This window comes from Calidris pugnax, unplaced genomic scaffold (genome assembly GCF_001431845.1).
Source record: "Calidris pugnax isolate Ruff unplaced genomic scaffold, ASM143184v1 scaffold13, whole genome shotgun sequence".
Taxonomy (NCBI): Eukaryota; Metazoa; Chordata; class Aves; order Charadriiformes; family Scolopacidae; genus Calidris; species Calidris pugnax.
The window spans coordinates 3,144,694-3,167,287 of NW_015090810.1; the positions used below are offsets into that span (position 1 = coordinate 3,144,694).

A 22,594-nucleotide genomic window follows, 5' to 3' on the forward strand; every position below is an offset into this window, starting at 1 on the left:
AAAAGCAGGAGGGACCACAGAATATGTAAGGAGCGAGAAAATGTATCAATTACAAATGATGACATCGCCACCCATCCCACCCTTTCCATCGATGGCACCAAAGGAGTAAGTCTTCTCACTTCTCACATAATCACCAAAACAGAATTATTATTATTATTTTTTTTTAAGTCATTTTGGCATACTGCAATATCTTGCTAATAAGTGTACCATATCATTACTTTTATAAATCTACTTCCACCTCCTAAGATTGACAAATAGAGAGGTTAATGAAAGATAGCTAGATATTTAGATGCTTTGTGTGATATTAATCCCACATCATCTCATCCTACGTATTTTTAAAGTAGTAACATAATACTGCAATTTGTTAACATTTCCCCTGCTGTGTATGAAAACTCTTGTTTCCATACACATTCTTGTTTCTCTTGTGTACTGCTGCAGAAATAATGGAGATAACACTGATTAAAGCAATTTGGAATAGCGAATCTAAAATGGCCATAACAGCCAAATATAATTCCACACAACTTTTGCATGTGTCTAGGTTTAATTCGCTTTACAGGACAGTTGGCCAAACAATGACATTTATCATAAAAATATCCTTTCCATTGAGCAAATCTCATTTTTCTTTCCAAAAGAAAATTCAATGTATACTCTGAGCATTCAGTGGCTCATTTTCAAGATTCAGCCCACACAGACTTTTCTTAACAAAACAAAGCAATTCAGTTAAAAATGCAGACCAATGTAATGACATAGTCATGTTGCTTTTGGCTATGTTAACTTTAAAAAACATGCCAATTTAGCTATTTTTCTTTAGGTTTTATTAGAAAAAAAAAGCAGCAGATCAACATTACAATTCAGAGTCTAATCTAAATATGCACTTGACAATGAAGCACATCTGAGTATGAAGTGAAAAAGGACTCCAGAAAACCTTCGGTTTTGCCAATCTCCTGCTACTCAAATTATGTATCTTTTCTTCCGGCTTTCTGATGACTGAAATCAAACAAGGAACAAAAGATTTATTGCTATGAAAACAAAACCATAGTACAGTAGTATGAGTCTTGGGCGCTAAGCGTATTCCGTCAAGTTAACTTAAAAATTTCAAAGTGTACTTAAATCTTTTGTTTGGCCATGAAAGTCCATAAGCTGACTAACCCAATTACAAACCAAACCGGCAGGTCTGGACAGAAAAAAAAGTTAGACAGCATGTTAACCTCCAGTTTTCAGACAGTAATAAAAAGATACAATTCCAACAACCAAGAAATTAAAAAAAAAATGAAAAAAGTTGATCTGACATTCAAGAACTAAGTTTATTCTTATGCTCATTTTGTTTGCGCCCAAAATAATTTTAGACCCACCAGAAAAAAAAAAAAAAAGTATTTATGGACTATCACACAATTGAAAAAGAGAAACAATTGCCTTTTGACTTGATTATTTTCCCCCACTGAGGTATAAAATCTACATATAAATTTGATACTTCACTATAACAAATTGTACTTTTCATAGTTCTGATTTAGTTTCCATTAAACCCTGTTTACTTTTTGTTTTTAAACCACAGAATTCTTATTTCACGTTACTGAACCTGGTTTCCAGCTCTCTCTCATTTCTTTGTGGATCTATATTTAGTAGCCTGGTTACCACTGCTAACCAGGGGGAAAAAAAAAATATTCTTGGAACTTTCTTCATTACAACAGCACTTTCAGCAGAGGTTACTGATGTGCAAGCAAACTACAACGATATGCAGCTCTTCAGAGAGACTGTTTCACTTGATTATGTTTCCACTGTCCAAACATTCTCTAATTTATTTGCTGGAAGAAACTCTTTTGATCTTGTAAACATCAGTGGGCGCAGTTTCACTAGTATGTGTGGTAGTTTCACATCCTTATACAGGAAGGCTGGTTCACAGCTACTGAGAAGCTGCAGGAGTTCTAACAGCTGACCAACTGTGGGTTCTGCCAAGCAGAAGTTTCTTCTGTTGCTACTTAACAGTGTAGCCAAAGTATCAGCTGAGGTAGCCCAGTCAATCCTTGCTTTTCTTTAGAACCTCTCAGAATATTTCTGGAAGGGTGACATTGCGAAGCAGCCACTGCTGGGAGCGGCTGCCGTTGCAGTCTCTGATGCTGGGTACCTGGCTGTCCTCTTCCGTGGCTTTGTCCAGGCACTGGTTACTGTTCACATGCAGCAGGGTTAATTTCTGGAAAACAAAATAAGAAGAAATTAGTTTTACAAAAATCACCAGGCATAAGCTAACCAAAAAAGTTTAAAGTGGCCATTAAAATTCTTCCATAGGTAAGCAGGAACTAGACAAGAGTCCCTTGGTTACTGACTCCAGATCCTAATCCTAAAGAACACTTAAGCATGCTATTCGATGTTGTAGATACTAAAAATATTGCTTCACAAAAAACAAAACAGTCTGAATTTTTAAATATTAAAAAATAAATTAAAAATTTAGTAGCTAAATATCTGCATGTTCTCTTTACAAAATAGTCATCGTGATTATACTGGCAAGATTCTTCCACAATTTGTTCCGCAACTGTCTTTTGCAATAACTGACTTTAAATTAAGAAGCTTGAGAACTACTTTTTCTAACTAGTCATGTCATAAGTCACAGTTCTTGACTACACTACTCCATCACAAAATTGTTTTTAGAGCTTACAAATCAAATTAATGACGACTGGATCATTGGTCAATGATTTCTAGATCCAGCAGTTCAACGTATGAACTTCAACATAAATTTGAACTCATGAGGTAATTAAAATCAATACAGGTGCCCACTGAGTCACTAAACCATGACTTAATAAGAGAGGGAACATAATCCTGACTTCGTTTCCTGTTTTGACTGTCAAATATGTTGCTCTGCAGTCTCACGTAAAAACCCAAGTTGTCTCATTTTAATGTCACAAGTCATTAGAAGACTTACCACCGGATCATATTCCCAAAGCTGATTTCCTTTTAGATGGTGGCACTTGAGCATCGTTACTGGGCCATTAAGTTTGGATACATCTAAGCACAAATCATCTGTTCGAATTTCTTTGTTGGCAGTATATGAGAAAACCTAGAAAGAAAAAGAATGAGAGAAACTGAAAAGAAAGTTTAACTAAAAAAATTCATTCTTGGCCTGAGAAAAAGGGGTAATATTTGTGCATTAATTAATATGGACTAAATTTTTTAATTTTTCCTTTTAGCATGTATAGAAAGATTAAATTTTTTTTAGGGAATAAGTATAAATACTGTATGAACAAACTCTTCAGTTAAAATTGACATTTTTTTGAAGACTGCTTCCTGCATAGAAACAGGAGGATCTGCAACACAGGTAATCTCTGTATGTTGGAAAACAATTAATCAAGAATCATTAAAAAAGGAGAACAAAAAACCAGATCTAAACTGAATTCTAGTACTGACATCCAGAAAAATGTATATTGAAAACAACATCTCAGATACAGGCATGTTTTTTTGAGGTAATGATGCCAATCAGGAGGTCAAACCAGAAGACAGTTCCAGAGCCCCTACAGGAGGTGAATTGTAACTTACAGCAGACTCCTCCTCCCCTCATTTAATTTTTGGCTTGAAAGCTCATCTAAAACCTATTGCAATCGGGCCTCAAAAACCTACAAATGAAAAACCACCACCAAATCTTCTCATACATTTCCTCTTACAGGCACCTTCTTCAAAAAGGGTTTCCTAAAGTTTACAACTTAAGTATATTTTAAAGATAACTACTGAAAGAAATAAAGAATTGTCCTGATGAGAAACAGTGTTCCAAATAATTCAATACACTCAGATCATTCTTTAAAAAACACCAACAAAACAGTCACCTGGTTGCCACCCATTCCATGGCAGTTAAAGATTCCAACTTTCTCATTTTCTTTTCTTGCCATGTTATCCAGACATTGATTTGTTTCCACGTTTCTTATCTGGAAGTGAAAAAGAGCACATCATCAAAGGCTGTTACTTTTAGAAGAAAACTATGTCTGAATCAAACCACACTGGCACAAGTTCTCTCTGCTATAGACCAGAAGTTATGTGAAAGAAATGTAAAATACAGGAATGGTACCACAATGAGACACCACTGTCTAAGACTCAAACTCCCACGCAAACGTTCAAGTCACCAGGTTACAGAACCACATTTGTTTCTTTGCTTTCTTTTCAGAGATCTTTCTATCTTGGGGACTCTTTTTGCTCAAAGACTCAGCTACAACAGAATGGACACAATTGAGTCTCCAGCCCAAAACCTTCAGAAGTTTTAAAGCACTCTCCTAGGCACAGTGAGTTTAATTCCCTTTGAAAACATGGGTGACTGGGTTCAGTTTCCTCACTTCTTGACTAACAGCCTTAATCCCTATATTATTATATAGTAAGTGGGCATGAATATCAAGTCTCCTGACAGTCATGCAGCAGCACAAATGCCTGCTCCATTTTGCTAAAAGCATTTCTTTTAAACAAAACAGTCCAAAGTCACCCTACTACAAGCTTAATGTGGCTCAACATGACTTGCAGGGGAGAGTAGGTGCCTACTTATTTAGGACAGCATCATCTGTACCACCTCTACAGTCACCTAAGAAATTTTCAAGAAAAAACAGAAATGCCCAACAAGGCTTAGGTATCACTGAAATTTGCTGGTCACTGATGAGGGTTCTGGGGATAAAGTTCAGAGCAGTTTTTAGGCAAAGTCCTTGTTTCACCTCATCTACTTTAAGCAAAGCTCTGCTCAATCTACTCAGAACATCATACAGTAAGTTATCCATAACTATACATTTCTGAAGGAATATTTCTGAAGCCCATCTGTGTGACATTTAGTACTGTAGTAAAAAAGGAAAAACATTCAAATTATAGTACTGTACACCAAAGTTCAGTTTCCTTACCTACTGAGAAGCCAGATGTATCATTTTTCAAATGACAGGAACACTGGTGCAAGATACTTGAACTTTGCTGGAAATAACTTGTTTGTGCTACTCAGTTCAGAATACAGACAACTTACTGCGCCGTGTACTTTACGCAGGGTAGATAAATAAGTAGAATAAAATCTTACCTCTCCCAGAGAAAAATAATGGCGTGGAATTTGGGAATCAGGATAAACATTCTCCAAGTACCAGGAGAAAGGCTTGCACTGGAGCTTGCGTCTTAGTCCAAGTCGTGATGATATGTCCCCATAATCAACTTTAGTAACTCCTGCAGAAACAAAGAAAGTTTTAGTCAGTGGCTGCTAATAAACATTTTATAATTCTACTTATTTTTTTATTAAATATAATACTAACTGCTTGCATGAAAGATTTTCTCTTTAGTAATTAATCTCTATGCAAAGAAATGATTTTTTTATTTATTTTTTTTAATTAGAATTATGCCATTTATATTCTCAGAGAGGACACGTCAGTCACTACCTGGGACTTCTTTTTCCAGGCAATCATACAAAAGATGGAATCACTACATCTGCGCTACACATGACAATTTCTTACCTGGGGTTTGTGGAACAATTTGAATGCAGTTGCTTACTAAGCTATCAGAGGAGAAAAGCTGAAACCATTGTAGTCAATAATACTATTCTATCCCCAGTGGGAACTGAGGTGCATATCTATAAAGCATAACACACCAGTCTCCTTCGGTGGAGCAAGGAGAACTCCATTTTAATTTAATTCTTTAAGACAGGTACCACCTGCTGGACCCTTTATCATCTAACTGCATAAAGAAACAGTCAGAAAGCAGCCTTCATACAGGGAACTAATCCTTTAATAATTCATTATTTGTTCAATATAACTGCAGCATTTGCAGGAAGTACGTTCACCATTAGGACTGTTATCTTTTTTTGTGGTATTTTGCTTGCCTTTTTTCTCCTTTGCTCCTCATTTATCAAAGTGCTCATTCCTCCTGTATATTCCCACCTCCTTTATGGTCGTTTTAACTCCTTCTGAAGATTAATTTGTGCAAGTCCCATCTGCAGATGGGTTGAGGAAGCTATACATGATCAGTAGATATTTTTGCCTCACCAGAATTAAGCACTATTGCCATTAATATTCCAATAATATTATTTAAGGGTAGGATAATTTCTAGTTTTCAGGCATCACGGTCTTACTGTATTTTCCACGCTACACTTCATACCACACAGGACAAAAGTAATACACTACAAAAAACCCCAAACCAAAAGAGAAATAAACAAGTCCTAGCAATTTAAATTCCCCTCCCAGACCATAAATATGGCTCAACGTCACCACACTATAGACATCCAGCTGCATACGTTTTTCAGAAATCCCTCCACTTAGAGGACTGTGAATTACCTCTAAAATTGTTGACCTTTTGAAACAGTTTGAGGCATTTCTAAGGTGGATACCGTGTTATTAAATCGACCTGCCAGCAGATGGTGTATTTCTACTCAATTGAGATAGATAACTGCATAATTTCAGCTAAATGTTTGTAAATATCAATAAAAACACTAGAAATTTCAATATTACAGGAAGAAATAAAATGCTAGCCACATTTTTAGGCTTTTTTTTGAAAAAAGCAGAAACAAACCAACCGAAAAACAACCATCCACAACCTAAAGACTTTTTAACAAAGATGCCAGAGAACTATACTGTAAGGGAATGAAAGCAAAGGAAAAGTTGTTTTTAAATGAAATTTTGAACAGTGTCAATGAAATTTAAAAATCTCTTAGAATACAATCTCAGAAAACTTCAATCTGGGCTTTCCAGTCACAAAATAAATCCCAAAACTAAAACACAAGACAAACAAAAACCCCCCAAAACCCCACCCCAAAATACTGCCCTATCTTCACATATTCACAAAGCAAATACTTGCTCTACACCAAAAAGGAGCACTCTCTCAAAAGATGAAGTTAGAAGAGAAAGACTGTATCAACCACAGCTAACTATGGACTTCTCAATTTTTCAGTGATGAAAAAGCAGCTGATGGATGAAACAGTTCTCATGACATCCTCACAACAACTTTATGATACTCAAAACTCATTCATCAGAGTTTGCTACACTGAGCTTCAGAAAACAACACTGTTAAGGCTTTGGCAGTAAGAATTAAAGTCACAACCATAGAGAGTAAAATGCAAAGTGATGCTTAATAGCATACAAGTGTGCTGTTTCTTAAAGTAGTTTTAAATGTCACCATGTAGAAAGAAAAGTGCCAGCTGATTTTCCCTCCATTACAATGAAATAAAAGGTGTGTAATATATTCCATTTAATCACTTTTAGTCTGAAAGATTTTTTAAAAATCCTCTCTGAAGTTAGGTCTGCACCAGAACATATACTGGTGCACAGAGTACAGTTAGCAGATGGACTGAATAGCAGAACTGGTATAGTTGTCTTAAGGGTGTCCGCTAACAAGGCTGAATTACTCAGTTTCACAGGTTTCTGCTATCTTACCTATGTTACTCAAAACTAACTTGAGTGTTCCTATACATTTGTACTATACAGTGCACTGGCAGTCACTTACGGGTAACAGTTCTTTTAGGGAAAAAAATGGAAACAAACTAGGAAAACTGCAAAATATAAAGCATATCAAAAATTATGCCTATATCTAAATCACTATTTCCTCCACAGACCAGTAAAATTTACATACATGTAACAGAGACACACCTTCCAGTGTTTTCATACTTGTTTTTAAAGGCTTGGCTAAAGAAAAAAAACAACCCAAAATACTAAACCACAAAATCAGAATTAGATCAAATCTTCCTCCTAGGAGAGTCAGACTGTACAGGTTCGTGCATCATGAGGAGGACAATCATGTCCACTGGTTTTCTTTCAAATATTTGGGTTTAGTTCATTAAAAAAACAAAACAACAACAGCCCCCCCCCCCAAAATAGCATTTAACAATACTTGCTACTGTTGTCTTTACTTGACCACACAACATATTTTTTTCCACAACCCCAAATTACATTAAAAGCTTGGACCTCCCTGATGATTTTATTTGTCACACAACTTGTTCAGTGTGGGACAACTGTATGCTTTTTTCCCCACATATGCTTAAAGATGTACTGAAAAATAAACATTGATAAGGCAAAAAACCCCTATAACAAATTGTCCAGTCACATCATCACCAGTTCTTTTGTACAAACTAGCACTTGCTTGTGCTGTCACCATTCCTGAAAAAGTCAGGTACGCTGTAGCGAACTAGTCTGGTTAGTAGCATATAATAGTCTTTCCATTACAAAAGCAGACATATAATGATGTCTATCAGCAGACTACTCCTTCAGTTTAACTTTCTTTGCCGCCTTGTATTTAAGCTTCCCATCAGCTGTGTTGCAACAGTTCTGCCCATCCTCAAAATTTCAAAAGAGCTGAAGATTTGCTTGCCAAGTTCCACGTGTGGCAATATATTTATGCTAAACTGCTTTGGGAAAAAGAAAGTGTGATGTTTTCATCATGATTATAAATTGCTCAGTCATTTTCAAAAGTACAGTATGAAAGCTGTTTCATCTAAAACTAGTCTGTTAAAAATCATAGACCTTGTTTTTATTCAGTGTTATGAAACTTGATAAGCAATAATCATTTAAAACCATTCTGAATAGCTACGTTATTTGCATTCCCAGTTAAAGCTAATAGGGAATAGTAGCTGAAAACAAGAATATGTGGAATCTCCCAATACATACTCTGAACACAGGCTTTAGCTACATTGGAAGATCTACCATTGTGGACTCAGCTGCTTCTCTGTCCTCCCCATCACCCATAAATAAAAACGTTATCCATGTACACAATGAACCTTGATTTTCCATGCTTAGCTTGAGACAAGTGCATGCAGCAATTAGAAATCAGGCCTACTAATCCAGTTTTCAGGATAACATGTCTCTCTCTCAGTCAAGATGGCTCTTGCTGTGGTAATTCTGCAGTGCTGTCTGTTCAAGCCTTCTGCCTGTCCACTTAGCCCCAGTGGAATGGAAGATACCTTCTGGGGCAAGCTTTTGGTCAAGAATAAAATTGATTTCCATACAAGCTAGACAAGGCTCTACCCAAGCTCAATGGAGCTGTATTTCGAGATGCCTTCGGCTCACCCCCTGGGATGTGAGAGGCTGCTGAATGACATGGATGCACACTGGACAAGGAGCAGGGAATGACACATGTAGGAGCTGGACCCCAGACTCACACACAGCATGGGGAAACAACACTGTCTGAAAGTATCCATGCTTCACTTTTAGATTAAGGATACCAACAAATTCTACAACTGTCAGTTTCTCATTAATTAGCAGGTAGGAAAAGGTTAGGGAGAGGCAGCTGTATGAAGCCAGACTAACCCTTTGCAGCTGCTGCTGTGGAAAGCAGTCTTCCCCTGCTCAGCCTCAGATTCCTGCTGCACCTCCTGTGCTGACACAGGTGCTAACTTAAACAGTAGAGAGCCAGCCCACAGGGCAAATACTCCTGACAAGTTTGGCAAGTCAAATCAGCTGAGAGAGATGAAGAATCAATAAGCGAGGGGAGGTGAAGCCTGATCACCTGCCATGAAAAGCAAGGCACTCTTCTCGCTGCAAGCCGCTCTGCGTTGCCATCTCTTGAAGCCTGGACAATCTAGTCCTGGTATTTTAGACTGGAGAAAGCGATGAAATGCCAGCACCAGCAATAAAGAAATGGCAGAGTCCACAGAACAGAATGACCAGAGCCAGGAATGAGACTATTCACCTGCACGTGCTGGATTCATTTTCTGAAAGCCTAAGAGAAAACGGCCTGGGATACAGCACCCTGCTGTATTGCTGTGAGAAAAACCACCAGCTAATGAGGCTACAGCTAGTGCCCTTACTCCCATGGAGAACAGCTGCTGCAGGCAACGAGACAGGCTTCATTCTGGCTGAACAGCAGCTGCTGCAACACTGTCCTGCCCAACCTCCATCTCCACCTAACCACTAAGCAGAGAGATGGCTTCTAAAATGCATGAAAGCTTAAAACAGACAAGTAACAATTTTAACTAGGCTGTACTTATTAAAGAAGAAAAAGGATTAGAGGCTTACTTTTCGAGAGGGCAACTTTCCATTTAACTACATTGCATCAATAGTAAAAAGTCTCTTGAGTTCCTATCATTTAAGCAGTAAGCCTTTTTTTCCAGACAACACAGATTACATGAAGTAGGAAAGCTACTTGAGAATCTTAGGTTTGCTTTCCTGGATCACAGTCTCTCTGTGATTCACTATCTGAGGGGAGCGGAAGAAAAAGGATATAAAGGAGGAAACAAATTTCTTGTTAGCTAGGCTCAATGATGCCTGCCAGTATATTACCTCCTTCAAAATCCAATTTTCTCATCCATGTCAACTAACAAGAAAAGAACCTGGCTGCACAGGATTGCCTGTTTTCCTTGCTCATCGGCACCCAGGCTTGCAAACCACCATCAGCTTAAAAATTCTCACCTCGCTCCTTGCAAGAGCTGATGGTGCTGTCACAGCAATATTTAAAGTACACATTGTACTAGCAAAGAGTTTCAGAGGCGGCATACTCCAGTCTGCCAGGAGGTCACTATACCATCATTCTCCAAGAACTAAGCATCTAAGTTTTTATACGAGAAGAACACCTGGAAAAGCTGAGTATTGCTGAATGAGCCAATGTAGCAGAGATTCACTGAGTTCCTAAGACAACTATTGACCATAAAAACTTACTGAAATATACATTGATGTCATTTGCTGTCAACAGGTAAAATCAGGATCTGCAAAACTCTGATAAGATTGGAGATACCAAAGTAACAACAGTAAAGTGTTTGTGAAATTCCCCAAAATAGTAATCCTTTCTAGTGAATATCTACTGGCTCGCACAACTTAAATAGATTTGGGAGGTAATAAGCATGAGCAGCACCAAGTACATTTCTGTGTTCATTCTCTGAACAATAGGTATTATAAGCTAGGAATGAACCACAGTACTCTCTTCACAGCCCCAGGCAACAAACCAATTTCAGAATAACCCCCATTTATTCAGGAACTATATGATCCTATCCTTGAAACACTTGGAAATTCTAGTATCAAACCTTAGTGCAGTGTCAATAGAGATATGGGTACACAAATGAGATTGTGTGCCAGTCAGTAGGTGCAGATGCTCTAAGAGGAGCATCTCTCTCTGTGGGAGAACACATCCTTATCCACCAATCATTCAGGCTATTAGCATACAAATTATGCAGACGTACATCTTTTGAAAGAAGTGAAGATACACAGTGCAGTTATAGGTAATTGCTTAAGTTACTTTCACCATTTCAAGTGTTTTTAAGGTATTATTTTTTAAATTAAATTTCTGTCATTCCTTTTCTCCAACAGGAGAATGCATGCATATTACATAATACTACAAAGCTATGAAATAAAGTCCTATCGAAACAACAATCCTACAAAATTCCAACAGTGTAGCTCCTTTTGTAGCTTACAGTTACCACATGAAATGGAAGTTCTATAGACATTATATATAAAGTAACAAAGCCTTATCATAGTGTTCATTAATTAACATTTAAGAATTAGGTTATTTTTACAGTCAGGTGTTCCAGCCACTTAGTGCATTTTAAAAATCTATCTTGACATGGATGCATAAAAGGAATCTCAACCAAAAATGATTGCACCTATTCACATACAACATTCCTGAATGATATATCTATCCATGTCATGTTTGAATTCATAATGCTTCGTTAATAACAACACAAGGGAGTAACCATAGGCCGTTAAGCTTCTGATTTCACCTGAAAAGCTTTTAGTTGCAAGAATTATTTTTTTAATTAAAAAATCCTACAGAGTCTTGTTTGAGTGATGCATTCTCTTAAGACAAAAAAACACCATAAATCCACACAGTCAGTATTCTTAAAACCTGTAATCTAAAATTTGACACTGTTCAGAGTCATACTACAATGTATTACAGCTTTTAAGCTTCAATACAAATGCACACTTCATAAGCAAGTCGTAAACAGATGCTAGTTTTAAAGATAAGTCTTTGGAAAAGCTGACATGGCATATAGAACTATCACTTAGTATTTAAACTGGATGTGTCTATTCTCTCAAGTATGTAAGGAGGATGTCCATTGCTACCCAAAGTTTCTCTCTCTTTTTTTGGTTGGTTGGTTTTTTTAAACAACAAAAAAATATCCTTTAGTGGAAAGTAATAATTCAGTGTTTCCCAGGCTTCCTTTCTTTTCCAGAATTTTAATTTTCAGAAAGTTTGAGTTCATAAGCAATTTGCTCTCCTATTTTACATCCTCTTGCTTTGTTAGCATGCATTTTAAGAAACATAATAAATATCATCACAGCCAAGTATACTGGCAACTTGCTCCTATATAGTGAAGTGGAAACAATACAAAGACGTTACCTTTTGCCACTCCTGCTATACAGGGTTTCACTTAAACCACTTCTGACTTACTCAACCTGGAATGTCTACAACACCAAAGCCAGAGGCCAAACTCCAGCACATTATGAGATGTATTTGGATGGCCAGTTTTCAGCACTACAGTTGAGCACTTTGACATTCTCCTGAGCATTAATTCTTTTGCCTAAGATGCTCAGTCATAAATCATGTTCACATTTAAAAAAAAAAAAAAAAGAAAAAATACTTCAGGGCACATCTAGCTACCAAAGTTATTTTTCAATTAAGACCTTCCTTTTTGTACATTTTATGTGAGCTTTGTCTTACAAACTTCAAAGCAATAATATTTTTATTTAAATACTCATGTTCTTTCCCAGTAGTAATAATATTTTAATTCTTAATAGGTATTTCTTATAACCAAAGACTTGCTCACCTGGGGAAATGATGTAAAAAAAGTTTTTGAATTCATCCATCCAGACTTCTGCAAGCCGCCTGTTGTTTTTGTTGATTATCTGCCCTGTACCTCCTGGAAAAGTATATGGTGTTGCTTTTCTGAACACATGCCCGACATGTGAACAAGTTACAATTTCCAAAGTGCCACCACACTGCCAAATCTGAAAGAGACAGAACAATTATTGCATAGCTTCAAGTCATTTAAAAAAATGTTAAAAATGTTAATCACTTCTGTTGAAGTTGGAGAAACAACTTTAGTTGAGGTCTAGAACAAATACATGCTGCCTGTTTCCTGCTTAACACAAAGATGCTCACAAGCCTGAGTAAGGCAGCATAAGAAAGAGTATGTCATGTCCCACAGCAATAATGCGTCAGCAAGAGGGTGCTTTAGAGAACAGGACAAGCTGACAGCAAGGAAGAGGATCACATGAACCATAGGGAAGTAACAGGCAGTGCTCTGTCCAAAAAACTCCATTATAAAATAGAACCCTCATGAAAAAACACCCATTCACTTCCCAAGTAAAGTTTCTGAAAATACTTTCAGTGTAATTTTGGAACTGTAAATATGGCAGATTCAGAAAGCTGAACTACTTCAGAAGTATGCACTTCTATAGGCTGAGTGGATGAGTAAAACAAAAGGAAACAGTGCTATTTAGTAGGAATGAAAGTGAGAAGAGTGCTGGTTAAGTCCACATCCAAATGAACACATGCAATCATTATGCTAGAGAACAGCAAGAATAGAGAGTTTTTAACACAGGTGGCTCACATTTCACCGACACATTAAACTACACACCAATGACATCACCCCTAACTTATGCTCCCCAATTAGCTTTTCTAACTGAACTGCTTTTAGCACACATGCATTCATTCATCCCTAAGAATGACCATCCCAGTCTTTCAATCGCAAGGCTCTACCAACTACTCCCCATGCACCCCTCAGTGGCAGATACAGTCTTTGCCTATCTCTGTCGGAGGAGCTTGACAGCACGTGAAGCACTAACTGCAACAGGAAAGGACACTGACAGAGGCAGTAGATAAGTATTTCACAGAACTCAGGATGCACTGCCCTGAATAATAAAACAACTGAAGAGAGAAGAGTTTCACCTACCCTGAAAGAAATTTCTAAGTTCTCTCCACCCCAAATATCCATTCCAGCATCATATGTTCCAATTTCCTGAAAGTAATCTCTGTCTATTGAAAAAAGACCTCCTGCCATGGTAGGTGTCCTGGAAAGAAAAAAAAAAAAAGACAAGATCCAAGGATGAGTCACTATGAAAACGTGTATTTAAATACATTTCACGCTTACACTGACAAAATGGCTTTTTATTTCCCAAGTTCGTAACATGTTCCTTCTCAGTAGGCTTCCAACCTAATTCAGTTACTATTGATGTACTTGCTAGCTCAAATTTACCAGAGATGGAACCAGTTAGTGACAGGTCTCCTTATTTTCTCACTTCAAATTGGAATCTAGACAGAGAAAAAGCCCCTAGAAAGCTGCTGCCATTCCTGCAAGGATGACTTCTGCCTCCCATGCTGGTAACCCATAAAAGAGAAACCAGGTTCCTACAGGAAATTTATATTCCTAGCAACTATTCTTGAAAACGTTACGGGAGGTCATGAAATGGCCTGCTTGCCTTCACTATTACTGCTTCATACAAGAAAATTGTACAGTCAGATTTTGTACAATCAGATTTTCTTTACAAATTCCTTATTGGTAGAAAAAAGCCGCACAATACTGTGCTGGTGTTTCCTAACTTTAGCAAGATCTCCCAAATTTCCATTTTTTTAGTCAATAACTGTATATGATAGGTAAATTATGTAATAGGTTGATGACATAACTTTGTAGTTCAAATATACAAATTATTTACATTTTTAGCAGAAATTATTTTCTACCATTAGCAATGTTCCTGAAACACTTTGGGCTTTTTCCAAAAGATACATAAAATGCAAGCTAGGTCACAATCTAACTAAAAATTTACATTATTTTTTCCCCCTAAAAAACAAGATGCGGGGTGGGGAGGAGGACCACAATTACCCATATCCTGAGAAGACCTCTGGATTTCTTAAATTAAAAACAAACAAAAAAGAGTAAAATCCTCAGCCTTACGGTAAGTAAATACCGCCCACTTCCCAGAACAGTAAGGCCAGAAAATATAAGTTTGCAACTGTTAAAAAGTACACATTACACACATCTGCGTTTCTCATTACCTTTGTCATAATATCTACATGACATCCAAGTAAAAAATTCGCCTCCCATCTACGCACTTTGAAGACATTAAGTTTATATGTGCATCCACACAAATATATAGATGTCAAAAATTGATACACCTTTTCAAAATGGTATGTACTTTGTTAAAATATAAGGCTCAATAAAAAAAATACAAAAATAAGCTTCAATAAAAACACTTGCATCAGTATAAAAGTTAGTAAAAGCTAGCAATTAGCCAGTAATTGACATAAAACTTCAAAACATTTCTAAAGTGACAAGCTGATTGCTTCCTTCACTGCTACCAAGAGTTTACAACAAACAATCCATGTAAAAACTTCTATGCTGTTCCTTCAACTAGACAAAAATGATGCTACAACACAGTTCATTGATTACAAGATTAACCTAGAAAAGATAGGTAAACATCAGATGAATATTTTAACCAATTTAAATATTTTTCATTACCGAACAGGAAGAGTTCGGTCTCCTTTCCGCCGATCCATCTCTCTCTGAGGAACAGGATACCAACGAAAATTCAATTTCCAGTTGAATCCACCATAGGTCATATCAGAACCTGCCATGTATTCAAAGGTGTCATCGCTAATTACATCAATGATGGGACACACTACTGTTCTCCTAGAAAGAGGAAAGAAACAAAAACCTATTGGTTAAAGTGTCAAAAAGGTTGGGTTTGTTTGGTTTTTTTCCTTTTTAAACACATAAGATTTAATTTTCAAATAGCATCTTGAATCAACAGTACTCAATAGATATGTTACCATGGAACATATTAAAATTCTGTCTTGTTAATTCATTTAAAGGAAACTGTATTTTTCTGATGCAATTTTGGCAATACTAGCTCTGTTTTTAAAATAGTATTTGCATTATTACTAGTAATAAATATTCATCCCTCTGCAGATAGAAAAAATTGATCATAGTTTTCTCAATGCTACACAGTGATTGCATAGGAAATAAGAGCTTTCATTCCTAGTTAAGTGGTCAAGCAACTTGCATGTTTTGAAATTAAAACTCGGTCATTAGCTCTGAAGAAGTATTCTTATATGCCCTCAGGACTAAGAATTGATAGTCATTGTTAACAAAGTATAAGTACTACGTCAAAGTCGACCGAAAGAGGCTTCCTTGTCACTGTTCTGACATTAAAGTATATACTCACAGAAACTAATTCTAAGCATTTAAAGACACTTAAATAACCATCCTCAAGTAGGCTTCTTCTAACAGAAATCTCTGTGAAGAGATTCAAGGGTTGCAACTAAATTCAAAGGATTTAATTAGTTGGGCCATTTGCACAAGTTATAACAATTTACATATCACAGTCTCACAAAAACATGTTAATGATAACTAAAACGTTAGTATTATGTCTAAGCGCATTTCTGAATAAAGATTATTACTTGCAGGTATTTCATCATGTAATGCTGTATTTTGTAACAATAATTTTAAAAGTGATTTTTATCTATAACTATAGGAGCAAAACAGAGATCTGTAACACCATACTTAATATCTAGTCTACTTAATAAGCTGTTTACTAACAGAGTAGCGTGCAACTACAGAGTTACTGCTCAGACGCACTAACGCTTTATAAAGCAGACATTCTCTCCCTTGTGGTTTGTTTTCCCCCTCTCTCTATCATGGATGTAAGGGTTGAGAATATTGACTTATAATAGAAAGACAAAGCCATGTTACTGCAGCGTAGATGGGCATGATTCTAGTAACTATGCCAACTTTGGAAGACATACCCCGTAAGACCAAGTCACGGGACAGAATTCCACAATACAAATACGTTACAAAATTATCACAATGAGAACCTAAACTGGTAAGCCTGACAGTTCTTGCTCAGTGTTGGTGTTGCAGGAGATCAGGGCTCCTTTTCTTCCTCAAGAATATCTTCCCAGATTCATGAAGGAATGGGCCAGGCTGCAGACAGAAGAACTCAAATTCCACCACTCCTAACTCCATTCAGGCTCAGGTGTCCTGCTGTTTAACACATTCTCTCATGCATCCTAATATAACCTTCATTTTAAACCAAGTTTTACTTTTTAGAAGTTGTATTGAATTAGCTTTTTACCCTTACACAACTGAGAAGTATACAACTTAGACACCCCTTCAGAAAGTAGGCATTTGCTTGTAGGCTATATTGTAATACTTGGAACATTTCTTAATAACCGGAAAAACCAACATGGACTGATAGATGGATAATTACCTGTCTGCTTTGATCCTTGCCAGCAGAGGTTCAAGCCAGCCTACTGTACATTCACAATGAGCATCGAGGAAGGTGATGACCTGGCCTTTAGAAGCAGCAGCCCCCTTTAATCTGGCTCTGATCAATCCAGAACGCTGTTCCATTCGAATCACATGAACAGGTACTTTTAATTTTTTCACATAACTCTCCAGCGGTCTTTTTAAGAAGTCTGCAAAAGAATGATCAAAACCATGGAAACTGTCAGTTACAGAATTCAGTTTTGTTTTGGGTTCTTTTTGTTTGTTTTTAATGAAGAGACTTGAATTAGAGACATTTCCTCATTTCTTTTCTACCCTTTTCCTACTTTCTCAGCTAGATTCCTCTGCTGCTTATTCTACACTTCACAATATGCCCTTCCACATCTCCATGTGTTTCACTTGCCAGCGCAGGAAGTTCCTCCTCCTCTTCATTTCTTCATTATGGGAAACACAAAAACGAAGAGGGTGTAGAATGCTTAGACAGAAACCAGATGGGATAGGCAAGTATTATGGAGTAGATGCAACTCTTACTTTCAGAAACATATGCAGAAGCGTTCTTGGCCATAACGCTTCTCTACCAAGAAAATACAGAAAATGATCCAACAAGCTTAACATAATGAGTTATTTCCTACAGGAATGTAACTCACGGATAATTTCTTTGCAAGCAGTTTAAAACATGATCAAATCCATTTTTCAATTGTGCTTTTTCTACGTTTGTCAAGCTAATATTTTTTCTATTAAATTATTACTGTAACACCTAAAAACAAAAATAAAGACAAAATCAGCTATCCATAAATGACTGTCTGTAACACTAAGAAACCTCAGTTTAGCTGAGGAACAAATTATTCAAAATTGAAGAGTCATAGCTGACTACCATATGCCTAGAGATTCAAAATTACTTGTATTACAAAGAGCTGCCAAATTAACAAATTTTCTATTGCCAGGCACAGCTCTTGCCCATCATGAAAAATTACACTATGATGGATGATGCCATAGGAAGAACAAAAAATTGAGGGAGAATGCAATTGACAATCACAAAAACAGACTTCTGCAATAACTTGCAGATTTCAAATCTGTAAAAAAGGCAAAACAGTCTTACAATACAGCTACAGAATATATTAGATTATACACTCAAAACACATGGGAGTTGTACTACAATAGCACAAAGCCTGTAATAGGATTTAGCGTAAGATAGTAACTACCTCATACAAAAATAAGCGTGACACTGGAGGAGGCAGGGGGGAAAGCACGGCATGAACTCTTAGTGGCTGTTTTGTAAATCTCAAGAGGCAGAGCTGACCTGAGGGTGATTACCATTCCCTACCACTGCTCCGGATGAATGAGTTCTAATTGCTGCCTCACTTTTTTTCTGTGCATTGTTGGACTGTCACTAAAACCCACAGAAATAAGTTCTGACACATCTTGAAAGCTGAACTGTTCTAGAAGAGCCTAAGAGTTTGATAGATCTTAAATATGTCTCCAGAGGTACTCAAAGCAAGTAAAGTCTTATTTTGCGTATTAAGAGACTCAAATGAATAAATGTTTGTTAGTACAAAGCAAGTGTTCATGTCTGAACACTTTGCAGCCCTTTTGGGGTTGAGCACACAGACAATTTGGCTGACTGTGTAGCAAACAATCTCATTTCTTTACAGTGTAGCTTTCCAAAGCTGCTAATTTAAAAGAACTAGTATCATTGTAACTTTTATAGTTTTAATGTATATGGCTTCCACGACATACACAAAGAGAATACAACGTTGAAGTGTTTCTCTCCATGCTGACCATCTCATGAGCAAGTGACACAAACCAGCATGTTCCTCTGCACATTTCAGGTGTAGTGCTGATTAAAAGCTTTTAAAGTAGTTCTAACAACTTAAAGCTGAATGCTTATGGGCTGTGACATTGGTCCTTGAATGCATAGTTACATTAACAGAATGGTAAATTTCTGCCAGGAGAAAGAGATTCAAGATTTCAATGATACAACTGCAGCCAGTCAAGAACTAACATAAAACAGAAAGTTACGTTACAGAAAGTCACGGTCAACATATCGCATATAATAATCTGAAGTCCTACCTACACTTTCTCTGTAAACTATTTAAATTTTCAATTTATTTTTTGAAGTATGCAGCATTTTCGCTGTGGAGGGAATGGGGTTAAGAACAGTTCTTCTCCCATGTTTAACCATGTCCATAAAAATATTCTTATGAACTACCATGTTGCTGAAAACGTCAGAAGGAATATTCCCAGGAACAAAACACTATGCCAGACATTCAGTAACCATGCCCTTAAAAAATTGCTGTAATTTCAGCAAAATAAGAAAAAAGGTAAAGCTTGATGTCTTGTGCCTACAAAGGCATGGAAGATAACTCGGGCTTCAAGATTTCTGGCGTTCCTCTGCTACCAGCAGTTAGGGTTAAATACTCAAATCTAAGCAGTGTATTTTCCCTTCAGAGCACTGTCTCTTAGAGCAATACACATCCCTCACAATCCCCTCCCTTAGCTCAAATAGTAAGCGTTTAGAGTTTTGGACTAGTCATTGATCCAGAAACTGGTAATAGTTTATTGTAAAGAAAGACTTGCCTTCTTCTTTAGGAAAAAAAAATAAAATAGTATTTTCCAAGTATTTTAATGCTTGCAATACATATTGGCCTACAAGAAATGCCAGAATGAAGCTGTAGAGATGATTTTCTATACAAACCTATTGGTCATATTTATACAAAATCCTATTTATACAAAATCCTATATTAAACACTCAAATGAAAATTTTTATGCATTACAGCATTAGTTATTAATGAGTGACCCAGGATGAGAGCTGAGTGAATTTTTAGCACTGCCTCATACACTTCTTCAAACAGTGAGTTTTTGATAATATTTAAAAAAAAAAACCAAACAAAACCGAAAACAAAACCAACAAGTACTTTTACTTGGGAACAATAATAATTCATGCATTTAGTTTCATTTAACTTCCTGCTCTACATTCCTTTCAAACTTTTTCTGTGTCAAAAGGGTGCATATTTTTACCTAGGACTATGGACAGTTTAAAGAGCATCTTTTGTGGCAGTAGCAGAACTATGAAAGCCAAAAAAGCAAATATATTCAGTTCAAGTCAAGTACGTGCATAAGTTGAAAAATACTTTGCCAATTCTATTGCTGAGTCACATTTATATGAATATAAACGTAAAACTAAGTTTCAAACCATTTTTTTTAAATTGAAATACAATAAAACACAGATTTATCACATATAAGAATGCAAACACAGTTTTAAGAAGTGTGAATAGTTTTATAAGACATTCTTGGCAGGAATTTAGTTTTGGTTACATTGTTTTGATCTGTTTCTGTATAACTAATTTCTCTGAGTGTATTCTGTCCTGATGCAATCTGCCTACCATGCTTGGCCAGTCGGTGCTGACCTAGTTTTAAGTACTGACTAATCCTGATTTCTCCTGTTAATGTTTGGGGTTTTTTTTTTAGTTGTGGTTTTTTTTTTTTAATAGTTACCAGAGATCAATACTTAAAATATGCAATTCTGATCAGTAAATAGAAAACGATGTTACAGATATGTCTTGTTTCTCCAAAGCTTTTCTTTTCAGTGTAAATAAGTGTGTGATATTATGCAAATTAATTCTTCTAAGAGCATGACACTAGCAGGTACAAAGTGTGCTTCAGGCAGACTGAATACTTACTTTATTCCAATTAAATTGACTCTGATGCTAGAATTTGAAATACACTACTCAGGCTGAACATTTTCGTTTTCTGGAAAATTCTGCTGGTTTAGTTCAACACAAACAGAATGCTTAAGTAGCATATGCTAAACCCTTCCAATTTTCAGGCATTATACCCTTCCATTTTGTTTAACATAAAAGCATGCTTGCTGGAACCATAACAAGTTTTAGGAAAACAAAGCACAAAAAAAATCTTTAGTAATTATTGAAAATAGCGACAAGTAAAAGATACCCGAGTGATCTCAAATGAATATCACAGATTTCAAAACTGAATATTGGAACATGTTCAATAACACCACCAAAATAAGTCTGAAATGCTGTATTTTTCACTCTGGAATTAAGTTACTTGCTTGTATTACTGAACCCAAACCCAGACACAAAAATGTTATCTGGAGAAAGCCACATGCTTTAACTAGCTATAATTCTACTATATAGTGAGTAAATGGATATTGCTATGTTAAAATTGATTTTTTTCTAAATCAGAAATTGAAGAGGTAAAACATAAGAAATATTATGTCTACGCTATTTTAATATTAGGTTGCTCTACTTCTAGGACATATTGAAAGGTAACCTGCCACAATCAATCGTTAGTAGTGAGCTGAATTAGTGCCAAGGACTGATTCAACAGTTGAAACAGAGCGCTCTTGCAATAAACTTTGTTTTCCTCACAAGAGCCTGTGCACAAAAGCTGACTAATCCAATCAATTGTACTATCTCCTTTCCATTAAGGAACCATATACCTGTACAATAACCTAGAACAGGCACTCAGACTCTAAATGTCAGCATCTGTGTTAGAGAGAGGATTGTTCCCCGGGACCAATGCCGAGAGGTGAGCTGTTTCACATGCATTAGAACTGGAAATAAATCTGGAATTTTTACATAAGGGCTGAAAAACTACAAGAAATTGTGCACCGTAGTTACAAGTTCCCCAACAAGCAAAAACAGGGAAAATTTGATCTTGTACCTTTCTAAAAGCAAAAGCTAATCAACTTTCATCCGATCTGAAACACATATATGTGGTAGCCTTGCCCTTTCCATAGGCATTCCTCCTCTGCTGCCAGAGCATAATTGTATTTAAGGCTTCTGTCCTTTCTTCCAAATTGCATCAAAATTGGCTGAAGCAGCTGAAGTTAGTACCAGATAAGAAAGCAAAAGCAAGCGAGGGTGCCCAAGAGAGGAAAGGAACACAGACAAGTTCAAACACAAGTGCAAACACAACCTGAGTCCATGAGCTGTGCTTCCTCAGGAAAACAGGTTGGACACAGCTCAGCTAAGCTGACACCATCTTTCTTTAGTCTACTCAGCTACTCCACAATCAGCTGTGCTCTAGAACCTACATAGTCTGGAACAGGTCAGATAATAAGCTAAGGCATCATACACACATGCAGCCTGAAGAAGAAACTCATTATATTTTCTACCACATTAGATAAGAAGTGCAAAAATCCACTCCTGAAGTTCTTCAGCTACAAAAACTCCTATTAACCATTGCGATGGTTACTATCATAAAACCTCCCATTAAGCATCGTAATCCATGCACCATAATGCTATTTAGACCATATGATCTGAAATCCAGTGTCTGTCTTCATACATAGATCTTGTTTGGACAGTCACCCATATTACTCTGAGGTTGAAATTACCATAAGCAGCAGATTATGGATTTTGCAGCACTGGAATCAGAAGCATCAGGCAGAGCTGACAGCATGATAGATCCTTTCATGACTAGGAAATGGGAATTCCTGCTGAT

The 22,594-nt window shown here is 36.7% G+C and overlaps 1 protein-coding gene across 1 annotated transcript in view; it reads right to left on the reverse strand.

Moving 5' to 3' along the window:
* Positions 1-522: 522 nt before the first annotated feature.
* Positions 523-22,594, reverse strand: part of GALNT1 (polypeptide N-acetylgalactosaminyltransferase 1) — an 86,155-nt gene continuing 64,083 nt past the window's right edge. Inside the window, exons 6-13 of the mRNA XM_014938604.1 lie at positions 17,115-17,322; positions 15,365-15,535; positions 13,802-13,919; positions 12,674-12,854; positions 5,024-5,163; positions 3,810-3,908; positions 2,915-3,049; positions 523-2,188 (exon numbers count right to left, since the gene is read on the reverse strand). Coding sequence (XP_014794090.1) covers positions 2,042-2,188; positions 2,915-3,049; positions 3,810-3,908; positions 5,024-5,163; positions 12,674-12,854; positions 13,802-13,919; positions 15,365-15,535; positions 17,115-17,322 — 1,199 coding nt within the window. The 3' untranslated portion in view covers positions 523-2,041. The remainder of the gene's footprint in view (positions 2,189-2,914; positions 3,050-3,809; positions 3,909-5,023; positions 5,164-12,673; positions 12,855-13,801; positions 13,920-15,364; positions 15,536-17,114; positions 17,323-22,594) is intronic.